This window comes from Lithobates pipiens, unplaced genomic scaffold (assembly GCF_037356315.1).
Source record: "Lithobates pipiens isolate NorthernLeopardFrog02 unplaced genomic scaffold, aLitPip1_a1.2 Scaffold_19, whole genome shotgun sequence".
NCBI lineage: Eukaryota > Metazoa > Chordata > Amphibia > Anura > Ranidae > Lithobates > Lithobates pipiens.
This window is the reverse complement of record NW_027507764.1, coordinates 204668898-204685658: the sequence shown is the minus strand read 5'-3', so window position 1 is coordinate 204685658 and position 16761 is coordinate 204668898. Positions and strand designations below refer to the sequence as shown.

Genomic DNA, 16761 nt, shown 5'->3' with positions numbered 1-16761 from the left:
TGGTAACTCTAAAGAAGATTTAGATACATTGTACGTACAATCCGATGTATAGGGTATTGCCAGATAACTTTTTTGATCTTGGCATAATGATATCACCCACAACAATAGCAAAGGGAGCACCAGATCCTAGATATCTGAGTGTTTACCTGCATACGCCCTAAGAAGGTTCTAATCATTGGCATCTATTCCGGAACATCGCATTTTAAACTCATGAATTTGAAGTGGTGGTTAATGTAGGGGTGTATTTGCTTTTTTCATATGCCCAGTGTTAATTTTGACATCAAATATCGATTCAGGTTTAGTCATGGACATTGATTTACTAAAGGCAAATATACACTCCATTACAAGTGCAGTTGCTCTAGATTCTAAGGGGAACTCTGAAATGAGGGGAAGCTCTGCTGATTTCTATCATCCAATCATGTGCAAGTAAAAGTGCTGTTCTTTCTTTTCCTTGTACGTGATTGAGTATTCTTTGCTAAGTGAAGCTTTACCTCATTTACTAAGCTCTGGAGCCACCGCACAGCATATTTGCCTTTAGTAAATCAACCCCATAGTCTTTTGAATAATAGGCCATTTTAGATTTAGTCATCTAAATGGTTTTAGTTTTAGTCGTATTTAAGATACTAAAATCTCCAGTACCCACACAAACGTCTGCTTTCCCCAGAGCTCCTCCTGTCTGGTAAAGCCCCAGCCCCGACTATTGGCATTAGAGTTGCCACCTCATCCCTTTAACCCTTTCATGACTAAGTCTATTTTTGGAATTTGGTGTTTACAAGTTAAAATCCATATTTTTTGCTAGAAAATTACTTGGAACCCCCAAACATTATATTTTTTTAGCAGAGACTCTAGAGAATAAAACGGCGATTGTTGCAATATTTTATGTCACACGGTATTTGCGCAGTGGTGTTTTAAACGCAACTTTTTGGGAAAAGGGACACTTTCATGAATAAAAAAAAAGAAAAACAGTAAAATTAGCCCAATGTTTTTGCGTAATGTGAAAGATAATGTTACGCCGAGTAAATAGATACCAAACATGTCACACTTTATAATTGCGCGCACTTGTAGATTGACGACAAAGTACGGTACCTAAAAATCTCAATAGGCGACGCTTTAAAAAATTTTTACGGTTACCAGGTTAGCGTTACAGAGGAGGTCTAGTGCTAGAATTATTGCTCTCGCTCTGACGATCGCGGCGATACCTCACATGTGTGATTTGAACACCGTTTACATACGCGGGCGCGACTTCCGTATGAGTTTTCTTTGTTTCGCGAGCTCGCGGGGACGGCGGGTGCTTTAAAAAAAAAAAAATTTTTTTTTTATTTATTTTATTTATTTTAAAATGGCTAAATTGTTTAAAAAAATAAAATAAAAATTGATCACTTTTATTGCTGTCACAAGGAATGTAAACATCCCTTGTGACAGTAATAGGTGGCGACAGGTACTCTTTATGGAGGGATCGGGGTCTAAAAGACCCCCCCACCCCTCCTTTACACTTCAATGTATTCAGATCGCCGAAAAACGGCGATTCTGAATACCGGATATTTTTTTAAAACCGGCGCCATTGGCAGCCGAGTAAACGGGAAGTGAGGTCATGACGTCGCTTCCGTGTTTACGATGAGGAGACTGGAACGAAGCCGATTACGGCTTCGTTCCAGTTCCTCCGCAGCAGCCGGAGGCGTCGGATCTCTGATCGGTGCTCCCGATCGAGCGGGAGCACCAGTAACAGCGGCGAGAGGCGGCGGGAGGGGGGGACGTCCCCTCCCGCTCCTCCGGCATAACAGCCGAGCGGCTTTTAGCCACATCGGTTGTTATGCCTGGATAGCCAATCGCCCGCTGCAAAAAACGGTACCGGGATGATGCCTGCAGGTGCGGGCATCATCCCGGTATAACCCCCGGAAGCCAAGTACGCATATCTGCGTACGCTCGGCGGGAAAGGGTTAAACCAGAACACCTTTGAATTACACAAGTTCTGAGGCTAATTAAATGCACACAAGGCACCGAGTTTAAAGAATCACTAAAGAATTTTATTTTTTTAATAACAAACATGTTATGTTATACTTACCTCCACTGTGCAGCTAATTTTGCACAGAGTGGCTCCGAACCTGGTCTTCCGGGGTCCCTCGACAGCTGTGTCAGGCCCCCCTCCAAAGGACTCCACACCTTAATTCGAGCTCCCTCATGGTGTGGAGTGCTTGCGGGCGTGCTCCAGTGATACAGCCGGCGGCCATAGCCGCTCACTGTATCACTCGGCCCCGCCCCCGGTGCGCCGCGTCACTGGATGTGATTGACAGCAGCTCGGGCCAATGGCTGCGCTGCTTTCAATCCATCCACTGTAACCAATCAACGTCCAGGCTCAGCGGTGAAGAGGATGTCGGGGGCAAGCGCAGGACTTTCGAGGGGTCAGGTAAGTAAAACGGTGGGGCTGGGGGGGGGGGGGGGGCAGTATTGTCAGACGTTTTTTTAGAATGGAACAGAAAAAAACTTTTTACCTTTACAACCCCTTTAATTATCACCTTAATCAGCCACAGTACCTATGTAATATGTGTTTGGGTTTAAAGGGATGAGGCGACAACCATAATTGGCAAGCTGTATTGGTTGAGAGACACAAGCTCTCTCCCAGCAAGGTAGCAGTGCTTAGCACTGTGTAAAAAAACACCCTCCCCAAACTGTCCAGTTCTCTACCCTGTGTACTCCTTCGTTCCCATTTACTTTCCCATGTCCATTTGTAGGTCACCTCCCCATCCCCAAAGTATAATGCACGTGGCCCTGGGCACTCCCTCACTCCCATTTACCTCCCCATCCCCACCTGCAGACTGGCATTAAAGCCACCAAAGTTCACAGGTTTTTCTTTGTTTTTGTTTTTTATATTTTAAAGCTGCACTTATGTTTGTCAAAAAAAAATAAAAAATTTGTTTATGAAACTTGGTTTTATGTATAAAGACGTTATATATCACAACGGCTAAATTTGTGTCTGTAGTCAAACCTTAATACCATAAATAGTAACAATGTTATTAGGTTTTTACTCCTATATCTAAAAAGTTTGAAAATTCTAGAGAAATGCTTAAAGAATACATTATAACACAACTAAACCCATTCGATTTTAGTTGATGAAATAAAAATTTAAATTGATGTTCATCATAGTTTTTTGTTAAATGACAAATTTAAAAAAAAAATGTTTTTTTTTTTGTCTAGCTTTCGTCACTGTAAACATGCAGCTGATGAAAACTATGGCGAAAATATCTTTGATAACGAAATGAACACTGCATGTGACAAATCTGCATTTTCATTCATTTAGATTATGTAAAATTCAAGCAGCAGTAAAAGGCAAAACCGGCATAAGAAAAGCCCTTCCGAAAGAGCTCTATAGACCCAGAAGAGGATTCTTGTAAATCCTACTCTATACATACACTTTCATGGAATACTTACAATATCAAACTTCTGAGTCATGTTTCCTTGGATATCCAGCAAATAAACCTTTCCATTGTGAGTCCCCAAGGCCAGGAACTGAAAAAAAAAAAGAATAAAAAAAAAAAGGGTTATTACTTTTTTTTTTTTTAAACTCATTCCCCCAAGAATGGAAAGGTGCAGCATCTGAATTATTATTAGATGTTGGCGAGTCATATTACCATAACATTATCTATAGACACATAATGGCATTTTATTTGTTTAAATATTGCCTGCTGACAAATCATTAAAAATGCAAAGTGATCCCGGGTTCGCACTAAAGCGATGCGGGAACCAGCATGATTACAGTGCCGGTTCCCTCATCGCTCCTCTCCCGCAGGCACTGCCTTGTGCCAACCGCTGCGGGTGTCATTAACAAAAAAAAAGTTAATGACACCCCCAGTTTAGTTTACAGATCGCAGTGTAAACTGTGAATTCGCATAGGAATTGGATCGCAGAGAGAGAACACCCATGCAATCTGATTCTAGTCTGGGGAAAAAAAGTCCCTGCACTTTCTGTGCGACTCCAATGTGAGAACTCGCATTGCTCAGAGATCGCATGTGAAGGGCACCTGCAATGCAAGTGCGAATCCCATGCAATCTCTGAGATTGTGCTAGTGTGAACCCGGGCTTAATGTAGTGCTCTGGAAACAGATGCGAGTTTCCCCACATCCAATTCGCATGGCAGCAGATTGTGACCGTCTCTCTATGGAGACGTTTGCGAATTTGCACAGGGGTCATGTGCTTCTTTTGGTCCGATTCAAGTCTGAATTCGGCCCAAAAATTTGTGCTGAAATCAGACCTGAAACAATGAACGGGGACGCACCAGATCCCTGCTGTGAGCCGCATGCAGCAATAGCGTGAACCCAGCTTAAATATTTTGGCCAGGGCTGTAGTATGTTAATTATGGTATGAGTTTAGTAAAAAAAAAATATATATATATATATTTTTTTTTTTATCAAATTTCTTCATCAATTTAAGCCGATATGTATTCTGCTACATATTTTTAGGTAAAAAAAAAAAAAAACCCCAATAAGCGTATATTGATTGGTTTGCACAAAAAGTTATCGCATGTACAAAACAGATTGGACACTTGACACTTTTTTGGGATCAGTGACATTACAGTGATCAGTGCTAAAAATAACATTGTACTGACACCGGCAGGGAAGGGTTTAACATCAGGGGTGATCAAGGGCTTAACTGTGTTCCCTGGGTGCGGTTACTCACTGTATGGGGGATGGGCTGCCTGAGAACACTCAGATCCATCTTCATGCATAGCAGAAAGATAAGATCTCTGTGATCCCCTGTCAGAACGGTGATCTCCCTTGTTTACGTCCACAGAACCCTGTTCTGTCACTGCGGGGAACAATCCCAGGCGGCCGGCGGACAGAGTCCGCTGGACCCGCTGATTGGCTCCCCCACTCCCACAGAAAGCCGAGCTGGCATGTGACAGGAAGCAGCAGCACAAGGACCCACTCACTTAATTTGCAGACAAGAAACATGCTGATCAAAAGAGAAAGAGTGAGAGTAATGAGCTCAGAACTGTGCCGCTTTTCCTTTCATTGTCTATTCACAGGATGGGTACTGGTTGACGTGGGCTCAGAGGAAGTGGGTTGAATAAGTCTGGCTATCAGACTGAACATCTAGTAAAAGAAAAAAAAGCTGCAGAGGACATCTGTGGAGTGAGGCTAAATATTGCAGGTTTTATTTTCTCTTTAAATGGGCTAATTATTTTAACTTGTTATTTTGGCTGGATCTCTGCTTTAACTTAAAGCATAGTTTAATTCCATGTTGAAAGTCAAGGCCTAACATTGTGGAATGTTATAATTAATCTGCAAAATACCATAGTTACATAGTTAGGCTGGCCATACACTAGATTTACCAAAACCACATAATATGAGGTCAAACCAAAACCCTTTCCATTTGTATGCAGTCAGGCAGGCCCTTGCACTACATAGTTGAAGGTAAATCTAAAGGAAATTGAAAAAGAAAATTGTATAGTGTATGGCCAGCCTAAGTTAGGTTGAAAAAAAGTAATCTAGTTCAACCAATAAAAAAAAAAAAAAAAAAATCATACAATCCCATATACACAATCCTATACCCACAGTTGATCCAGAGGAAGGCAAAAAAAAAAAAAAAAAAAAAAACAGAAAAGCATGATACAATCTTCTCCAGCAGGGGAAAAAAAAATCCTTTCTGATCCCCCAAGAGGCAATCAGATATTCTCTGGATTAACTTTACCTATAAATGTTAGTATCCAGTTATATTAAGTGCATTAAAGAGGAAGTAAACCCTGATGGGTTTACTTCCTCTTTCATTCCCTGCAAAGGCAAAGCATAATGGACTATCGCATAGTAGCCCATTATGTGTCACTTACCTGACACAGGAGCCAGCGATGTCACCGCTGTCCCCTGTAGTCCGGCGCATCCATCTTTTCGGTGGGGTCTCGCAGCTCCGCTGCTGTCATTCGGCGGAGCCGCGATGACGTCACTCCCGCGCATGCGCACGTGAGCCGACACGCGCGGCAGCTCCATTGTTGGAAATGCCACGCTCAGTGCGCCTGCGCGCCGCTGTCTACGGCGCATGCGCCGTAGACAGCGGTGCCTGTCTTCGGGCAAATATCTCCTAAACCGTATCGGTTTAGGAGATATTTCTTGGACCTACAGGTAAGCCTTAATCTAGGCTTACCTGTAGGTCAAAGTGGTTTGTAAGGGTTTACAACCACTTTAAGCAAAAACTCAAGGCCTTTTTAAAGCAATCTAATGAGCTTGCCAGGACCACCTCCGGAGGGAGTATATTCCACATTTTCCATTTTCACAGATCTTACTGTGAAAAAACCTTTTCGAATTTGGAGGTGAAATCTTTTCCTCTAGACGTAAAGAGTGCCCCCTTGTCCTCTTTGATGACCTTAAAGTGAATAGCTCAACACCAAGTTCACTATATGGACCACTTATGTATTTGTACATGATGATCATATCCCCCTTAATCTCCTCTTCTCAAGAGAGAATGAATTCAGTTCCTCTAATCTTTCCTCATAGCTGAGCTCCTCCATGCCTCTTATCAGTTTGGTTGCCCTTCTTTGGTTACACTTTCTCCAGTTCCCCGATATCCTTTTTTGTGAACCGGTGCTCAAAATTGAACTGCATATTCCAGATGAGGTCTTACTAATGATTTTTACAGGAGCAAAATGATCTTTCTCTATGGGATCCATACCTCTCTTAATACAAGAAAGGACTTTGCTCGCTTTGGAAACCGTACCTTGGCATTGCATGCAATTAAGCTTATGATCTACCATGCACGGTACGCACATTATAGGGTGGCTTCCACCCACATTTTAAACTGCCACCAAAAATAAAAAAACAGAGTAGCCCAAATGTTCGAGATCTGGGATAATTAGAATTCACTGGGATCTTGCCTGAAGAATGGTGATGTTGGCCCTGCAGTAAAACACCATGATTGTGATTGGGCAACAACAATCAGAGAGCAAGAAATTCAAGAACAGTATTACTTTCCTTTTTATTCAGCTGTAGAGAAACAAGATGCGTACTCCTAATATATTTCTACTTTTTGACTGTGATTTAGGCGAGCAGCTCAAACATATTGGGGTTAGTTTCCTCAAAAAGAGCAGAGACTTAACTTTAGCAAAATGAATAATCACTTTTAAAAATTTCATTTTCATTAAAGCTCCACCCAAAAAGGGAAGCTCTGCTTGTTTGCACAATCACCCCCCACCCCCACTGCCACATTTGGTACTTTTTTTGGGGGGGGCGATGCCTGTTTTTGAAAGGTACTCACTCCCACTTTTGGCTCAGATCATAGTGAGGAACTAAGCCAGAAGTTTAGCTCCCCTCTTCCCCCCCAGAGTCTTCTGGGACATATCACAGGTCCCAGAAAACGACAAGACCATTCAAAAGGCGCAACACAGCTCAAGCACGCATAGTAGGAAACCGACTGTTAAGCTGCAAGGATTCACTTCATGGTTTCTTTAGTTCAGATGCCAGGACCTGCAGAAGAATCAGCTTAGATGAGGACATTGCTGGATCCAAGGGCAGGTAAGTGTTCTTATACTAAAAGTCAGCAGCTACAGTATTTGTTGTTGCGGAGTTTAAATTTTGGGGGAAGCCTGGAGCTCTGCTTTGATTTAGTGTGTAAAGTAAGGCTTCGTGTACACTGGCTGCTCCTAACTTGTGTTATTTTGCCAAAAATCCTAAACTCGAGTCCATAAAAGTCTAGGTGTCCAAAGGCTTTTAGTTTAGGAGCTTCTACATTTAGGTGAGGTTGATCCTCCCTCTCTTGAACGCAGTTCAGGATAGGAACGTGTTGACTGCCGGCCACGGGAAAACACAAATCATGGCAAAAACGCGGTTTGTGTTTTTTCAGTATTTCGCTTTATTTCCCATGGCAGCGGTCAGGGTAGGTTAGTGTGCATGTAGAATTAATCCGTGTTCACTCTGAAATCATGAATATATTTATTTGTTTGCACGTCATTGCATAATTAAAGTGAACACAACTAAATCACTCAGTTTATGCAAATTTGAGTTCCAAGTAAATGCACTCCAGTGTATCGTTCTAGCTGTTATATATTTAAATATGAAAGTCTTATTCTAAGGAAAAAAAAAACAACTACAACCTGTCCACTACATGTCCAGTCAATGTGCCATTTGCTATACAACAGACTGTAAAGAAAAAAAAAAATCTTTATTTGTAAATTCTTTAAATCTAGAAACACCTATTGCCGAGCCTCACAGATTATATTTAATTCACTGGTTTCAAGCATGGTTCATTGCCATCTATAATGAAATGCTCAATTCTTCAAAACTGCTAGCAGTGTCTCAAACACATAAATAAATGACCTTTAGAAAAAGACAGCAATGCACTTATACAGTAGAAATGGAATAGCTTTTTAGTGCAGAAATGGTTAGATATCCATTATATATAAAAAATAAAAAAAATCATAGATATAAAACATAATTATAATCATCATAATAAAATAAAATGTGTGCAAGCTGTTCATTATAAATTCATACCTTGCATTGGCTTTTTCTCCTGCAAGGTTGCCCTTTTTTTTCCCCAAGAAGAAAAAAAAGCAAAGTCCCCCGGGTAAAAAAATCAATAGTTGTTAATAAAACATCAGGTGTGCTGACATAACTAGGTATGACTATTCCAGAGCACAGGCCTGCTTGAATGCACCGGGTGCCATGACGATTATTCATCCGCGGCAGACAGCCAGCCTGGTGAAAATATGATGCTCTACAGCTCAAAGAAGAGGGGTAAGTGGGTAAACACAAACATAAAAATAATGCTAATTTGAAGACAGTATTACCAGCAAAAAGAAAGCAATCATTAAAAGAGAACCTGTCTTAATAGGTTTAAGCTACTGTGAAGTGAAATGATTCTAAACTCAGATGGCCTCCCGACAGCCATCAGCAGGCACACAAACACACCATATAAAATATTATAATATAGTCAAACTTCGATGTGTAAACTGCAGCCACCAATGACGAGCTATGATCTTCAACTGGACAATTTAGAATTACCTCCAGCCAATGATTAGCTTACAGAATTGATAAAAGCACATATGTAAAAGACATTGGACCTGTGCCAAAACGCTGTACATTAAACTATTACCAGATTCCTGATAAGCAGTAAAAACATTTTAAAACAGATCCTTATTCAACTCTGTAGCTCAAATCATTGTGGAGAAATGAATCTTCAAAATTCAAAACAAAGCTACTGAAGTCACATCTGTATTTTTTATGCAAGCAGAATCTTGGTGGCCTGCCAAGTGGTTCTAAAGCTTTATGGCCCCACACACCGTCAGAAAATCGTATGAAAAATAGTACTTTCAAAGCGATCGTACAATAATCTGATCGCTAGTACACAGCTTTCACCTTTCACGACAGTTCATGCTAAATTATCCGACGGGACAAGCACGAAAACTTTTATATGATACCGGATTGTACAATTTTAGTTTTATCAGTCCAAAAATACAATACAAATATATATTATACATATATACATTACTTTATCTTTTTTTTTTGCTCGCCTTCAAAACTTCTCCAGAGCCTCTCCTATCCTCTGGAATTCCCTGCCCCAGTCTGTCCGATCAGCCCCATACCCTGTCCACCTGTAGGAGATCCCTGAAAACTCATATATTCTGGGAAGCCTATCCCACACCCACCTAACTGTCCCTGAGCCACCCCCATCAAATCATTTTCTGCAGCTATTACCTTTTGTACCACCACCCCCTCCCTTTAGAATGTAAGCTCTACGAGCAGGGCCCTCCTGTACCTTTTGTATTGCACTGTACTGTAATTGTGTTGTTCCCCCCTATACATTGTAAAGCGCTGCATAAACTGTTGGCGCTTCCGAAATTTTATTCTGTTGTACGAGAATTTTCTTAAAGTGGTTGTATAGTCTTTTTTTTACAACTTTTACTTACAGGTAAGCCTATAAGGCTTACCTGTAGGTTAAAAAAAAAAAAAAAAAGAAGATCTCCTAAACCTGTACGGTTTAGGAGATATCCCCCTGGCAACATGCCGCTGACGGCAGCGGGGCATGCCGACAGGGGTTTCTCGGCTGAAAGTCCGGCAGACACCGGACCCTGCCGGAAAGAAATCTCCCGTGCTCATGCACGGGAGTGACGATATCGCGGCTCCGGTCACTCACAGCGCCGGAGCCGCGATAGCCGGAATACACGCCGAGGGAACATGTCAGCTCCCTCGGCGTGGATCGGGTGAGATGTCGGGGGGGCTCGTTCTAAGGTAAGTATTTTGAAAATGAGCTAGTATGCAGTGCATACTAGCTCATTATGCCTTTTCCCTTGCAGGTCAGAAAAAAAATAAAAATAAAAAACACGTCAGCGGGTTTACTCCCGCTTTAACTTTAGTAACCTCTTTTATTTTCAATATGAGAATAGCATACAATCATTAGTCCAATAACCTCATCGTGTGTACCGGGCATTAGGCTCCATGCACACAAAAAATGCTCCTAGCGCAGCAGCTTTTTTTTTTTGCTCTGCTTCTAGAAGCAAATAGTGTTATCCTTATATGTTCATGCACACCAATTTAGTCTAGAAGCCTAGACTAAATTGTAATAGTCTAGAAGAATTTTCAAAGCTTTAGCTTCTAAGAGCATTAAAAAAAAAAAAAAAACTCTTGTTTTTGCATTTTTTAGGATGCGATTTGCCAACAGAAAAAAAAACTGAAAGCTTTTAACTGCTGCTAACTGAGTTTTTCATCTAGCATTTTTCTGGCATTTTTTTTTACCTTATAGTGTTCGTGGAGCTTTAAAAGTTTTTTTGTTAAATGCATTCTATAAATTAAAGAGGAACTGTCTGCTTACATAATTTGTAATAAAAAAACATCTTTGCCATTCTGAAGCTTCCCTCCAATTACTTTGCATATTATTTTATATATACTGCGATTCTGTACTTGCCAAACATGCTGCAGAAATCTCTCTCCACTAAGTTACATAGTTATACAGTTAGTAAGGTTGAATAAAGACACCAGTCTATCCAGTTCAACCTGAGCAAGTGTCTACAATTGTCCCTATCCCTGTACATTGCACACACTCATCCATCCCTACCCTGCATCTATTTTAACTGCGGGCAGCTGAAGCTGCTGCCTTGATCACTTCCTGGATTTACACACAGAGGCACGCTTCCAGTTCTGCAGCTCTCATTGGCCCTTTTATGGCAATTTAGAAATCATTATTTTTTTACATTTTGCTATAATAAATATCCCCCAAAAATATATAAATAAAAACGTTTTTTCCTCAGTTTAGGCCGACACGTATTCTTCTACATATTTTTGGTAACAAAAAAACAAAAAACGTAATAAGCGTTTATTGATTGGTTTGCGCAAAATTTATAGCATTTACAAAATAGGGGATAGTTTTATGGCATTTTTATTAATTTATTATTATTATATTTTTTTTTTTACTAGTAATGGCCGGCGGCATTACAGCGCTGCCCCATTGATTTAAATGGGGAACAGCATTGGAGGAGCGGTAAACACACCGCTCCTTCACCGCTCCAAAGAAGCTGCTGGCAGGACTTTTTTCTGACGTCCTGCCAGCGCACCGCTGTAGTGTGAAAGCCCTCGGGGCTTTCACACTAGACACAATGGTGCAGCTTCTTTAGGGCGGATTGCAGGCACTATTTCTAACGCTATAGCGCCTGCAAAACGCCCTGGTGTGAAAGGGGTGTAATACACTAATCAGTGCTATATAAATGCACCGATTCCTGTGTAAATGACACTGGCAGTGAAGGTGTGAACCACTAGGCGGCAGTGCATGGGCTAAATGTGCCCTGGCGAGTATTTCTAACTGGGGGGGGGGGGGGGGGTGGCTACATGTGACACATCACTGATCTCTGCTCCTGATCACAGGGAGCAGAGATCAGTGACACTGTCACTAGGCAGAATGGGGAGAGGTTTATTTATATTAGCATTTCCCCGTTCTTCCTCCCTGTGAGGTGATCGTGGGTATCCCTGTGGTGAGCCGACACATGGAGCTTGCCGCGCGCGTGCTGGCCACCTCTTAAAGGGCAATGTACAGGTACGTGATTCTGCCTGTACGAGTCCTACTCCCGACGTATATCAGCGTAAGGCAGTCGGCAAGCGGTTAAGTGGTGTTCCGCCTGGGGAAAAAGGAATTAAAAGTCAGCAGCTACAAACACTCTAGCTACTGACTTTTAATATAAGGACACTTACCTGTCCAGGGATTAGAAAAAAATAGAAGACAAGCTGATTAGACTGACATAGGCAAACACTAGATAATTGGCACAAGTGAATACAATGAAATAAAATGCAAAATAAAAAGCAGGGTTGCCATACAGTGGCTATACTTTGATAATTACTTATTATAATGGACTAAATGAAAAGAAGCATCAGAGTGGAAGAGTTTACTTCCTCTTTAAGGTCTTAGGTCTAAATCCTTGTATCATCCTTTACATTTCAAACATGATACCGCTAAGGACCCTGTGTGAGTACTAGAAAATGAAAATGTACTGTATAAACAGTGAGAAAATTAAAAATAAAGATGTTATGGTAAATGCTATGTTATGTGCCTGTACTAAAGCATTTTACAACAATGGAAGGATGCTGAAAAATTTAGCGTGTATAGCAGAGAGAAGTGTAGCAGGACTTTTTGCCGTTGGCAAAATTCAGTTTACAACTACAAAGTGTAATGCATTTCCTGGTATTCCATTAACATTGTTGCTATTTTATTAAATATAAGCTTCCATTTATATTACAAACTGATGTACTACGCACAAGATGCACTTAACTAGCATAGATAAAAAATCCTCTTCAAATAAAATTGGTCTTGTACAATTTAAATCTGCTAATACATTCCATGTGCATTAGGAAAAAAAGTGTGCAAAGTCTTATAGTTGGTTTTCTGCAAAAAAAAAAAAAACTGTCACAATTGGAATAGAAAAGCCTGTCCCTGGCTAGCATGCTGCAGAGAAGAACCCTTGACTGCTGCATGTAAACAGCCGCCTCTCTGCAGAGCCCTGACACACACCCTCTGCTGAGTCCGAGCTAGTACTCTCTAACCATCATGGAGCATGAGCTTGGCTGATTATACAGCTATAAAGTTTGACTCTGTAGAGGACTTGGACCTCTGCAGAGAGGGTCCCGCTTCCAAGCAAAGAGAAGTGTACTAATCTGTAGCATTCTAACAGAGGATGGGCTTTTCTACTTGTGTGGTTGATTTCTAAAGAAATCCTACACTTTTTTTATTCTGCATTAAAAAGCATATGTACATAATACCAGTGCAGAGCTGTACGAGCATGTTATTATTCTAAATCTTTTTTTTTTTTTTTTTTTTTATTTGTTAGTATTGCTTTTATGTTTGCATGGTTTCTGTGTTCAATATTTAAAATCATATATTCATTTCCACATTGGATTTTATTGATTTCTAGCCTACTCCTATTATTCTGAACAATTCTGTGACACATATTCACTATAAACTGTGAGTGGGCACTGCTGTGTCAGACATTTCACAACCTGGCCGCTGAACATCAGAGGTGCTGAGAGGAGAAGTTTCAGGAGGCGGAGTCAGTACAGGAACTGCTGCTTATGGGTAGAAAGGTACCATGGGATATGTAGTGCTTAGAAATTGAAAGCAGAAGGGAAGCTGCAAAGCATGCATGGAGTACAGAACGTTAAGGAAAGAGATGTTCAGTAGACGGGCAGCACTCACAACATGAAAACATTTGTTTATATTGCTAAAACAATGCTGAGGTTATAAAATTGAAGTGCATGCAGTGGCCATGAAACTCCTTTAAATCATTGCATAAGTATCCTGTACTTATAAAAATCTGGCCCTACTTTCAAAGAACCCGTTTCTATTATAAACTGTAACATGAATGGTAGTGCAACACACAGCATCAGCCATCATATTCCCCTCAGCGGGCTCCCCCATCCTTCTTCATGGATAAGCCTGGAGGAGGAGGAAAGGAGGAGAGGAGAGGATAGGAGATCCTGTTGTGGGGAGCAGGACAAGGACTGAGCCACCCTAATGTCTTGGATCATTTATGCTCCCCAAACTTAAAGGGATTGTAAAGTTAATAATTTTTTTTTTTTAAATAACAAACATCTTATACTTGCCTCCACTGTGCAGCTTGTTTTGCACAGAGTGGCCCCACCAAACCTGCTCTTCTGGTGTCCCTCGCCGGCTGTCTCGGCTTCCTCCCGCTGGTACTTCTCACGTTCATGCGAGCTCCCTCGCATGGTGAGGAGCACCTGCGGGCGTGCTCCCGTGATACAGCCAGCGGGTATAGCCACTCGCTGTATCACACGGCCCTGTCATGGAGCTGGTGGATGTTAGAGACCTTGCGTTCCCCCACCTTCTGTTTGAGGATGTCCTACAGATGCGCCATAGTGTTTAGGTCTGGAGACATGCCTGACCAGTCCATTACCTTTACCCTCAGCTTCTTTAGCTAGGCAGTGGTCGTCTTGGAGGTGCGTTTGGGGTCGTTATGTTGGAATACTGCCCTGCGGCGCAGTCTCCGAAGGGATGGGATCATCCTTTGCTTCATGAAGTATGTCACTGTACATGTTGGCATTCATGGTTCCTTCAATGAACGCTAGCTCCCCAGTGCTGGCAGCACTCTTGCAGCCCCAGACCATGACACTCCCACGACCATGTTTAACTGTAGGCAATACACACTTGTCTTTGTGCTCCTCACCTGGTTGCCGCCAAACGCTTGACACCATCTGAACCAAATAAAGTTTATCTTGGTCTCATAAGACCGAAGGACGTGATTCCAGTAACCCATATCCTTAGTCCGCTTGTCTTCAGCAAACTGTTTGCAGGCTTTCTTCTGGGACGACAGCCATGCAGAGAAATTTGATGCAGTGTGTGGTGTATGGTCTGAGCACTGACAGGCTGACCCCCCACCCCTTCATCCTCTCAGCACTGATACGTTTATTTCCCAAACACAACCTCTGGAAATGACGCTGAGCATGTGCACTCAACTTCTTTGGTCGATCATGGCGAGGCTTGTTCTGAGTGAAACCTGTCCTGTTAAACAAAAAGGACTCTGAGGAAGCGCATATCGGAGCACATGTATAATATAGAAATTGGATATAATGACCATAGTGTGTCTCTTCATTTTAAGAAAACGCCACAATAGAGACCCTTCTTTACTAAATTTTTGGGGGATAGACAGAGTGTACTCAATCTGGCGTGGATCAAATATGGTCCAAAAAATTTCCAAGAAAGAATCCCAATGGATATACCGAATGAACACTAACTCCCAACGGATTGAACGTTGAATTAGACGTGAATTTTTTCATTAGTGATTTTTAATAAAACAATAAAATATTGTCGGTTGACTTATAAAAGTTGCGTTAATTAGTGGCAGATAAACATTTAAAGTAATAATGCGATTCAACTTAGCAAAATAGATTCCTGTTGGGGAGGGAGGGAGGAGCCTTATAGATCATTTGGGGAAATATATAGATCAAGATAGTAAGTGCAGTATAGCCTCTGTGAGTATGTGTTTAGAGGTTCTATCCAGTGGAACATTGGTGTTTTTATATACACACATATATATACACATTTTTTAAATATTTTTTTATATCTTTTTTACATATTTCTTTCTCTATATATATATTATATATATATATATATACACACACACACACATATACATATACACACACATACACACACATATGTATACTTTATAGAATTTGTGTTTAATATTGCTGTTTTATTGTGGTTTAGTATAATTGTATTATTACCCTATATATTTTTTTGATGTCTAATGATTGTTTTTACGAATATGGCTATATGTATGCCAAGGGTAGCCAGCGAATTATCGAATCATGTTGGCCTTTTATGTAATTAAGATGTTTCTTTCCTTTTTAAACTGATGCTAAATGAGGGAGGTTGTTCAATATATGAATAGTTCCGAATTTAATCCTTCCCTTTTAATATCTTTTATTTTGGGTGGGTGATCAAGATAAGTGGGGTGAATGCAGAAATATCCCGATTTTATGTAGTTTTAAGTATTAAATTTGAGATATACTAGCTAGGTAGAGCTATTTTAGAGAAATATGTAATCATCATGGCCCTCTGCTTGCAAAGAAATCTAATCTAGGATGAGCGATTAATATGAGAATTGATCCGGTCTCATGTAGTGTCTATAATAGACCCAGAGGAGAGATGTATTTATATATTAGCGGATTTACATTTAAGGTGCAGTTTATTATAACCGCTATGACTGCTAGTTGGGAACCTTCACTCACGATTGAGATCGTGTGATGTATGGTCTAACTTCAGAGAAGATGAATGTGGGTCCAGCGGAGGGGATTTTGTGCAAGCTAGGTGAACCTTTCCGTTGATAGGAAAAGGTGAAAGAACCATTTACTGAGCATGGTTGGATTTGATTGTCACCAAATAGTTGTAATCTTGTGCCTAGCGTTAAGCTGGATGATAAGCGGAGCATAATCATGGCCGCCTTCCCTATTGAGATTTGATTGAGGTGAATACTTTCCTATGTAGAGATTTTATATTTTTTTGAGGTGAATACTTTATGTAGAACATCTTTTTTGCATGACACACTCCAACCGCATTTAACCGGCAGCATGAACGGTATATCTCCGATTGTGCGATCCGATACCCCCGCACTGGTTAGTGAGGACATAGGATCGGGATTAATTGATATAATTGATATAAACGAGGATTGCATATTTTAAGTGAAGTTTGGGATGTTCTGTGTTTGTTAGTTAGTGAGAGAGCTGAATATGGAGTAGCAAGGTGCAGAGAATAATTAATGACAGAAGTCTATGAAGGGTTAATA

General features: G+C 40.9%; 1 protein-coding gene across 1 annotated transcript in view; it reads right to left on the bottom strand.

Annotated features, from left to right (window-relative positions):
• Positions 1-16761, bottom strand: part of VPS41 (VPS41 subunit of HOPS complex) — a 487204-nt gene that overhangs the window by 333745 nt on the left and 136698 nt on the right. Inside the window, exon 4 of the mRNA XM_077491629.1 lies at positions 3427-3504. Coding sequence (XP_077347755.1) covers positions 3427-3504 — 78 coding nt within the window. The remainder of the gene's footprint in view (positions 1-3426; positions 3505-16761) is intronic.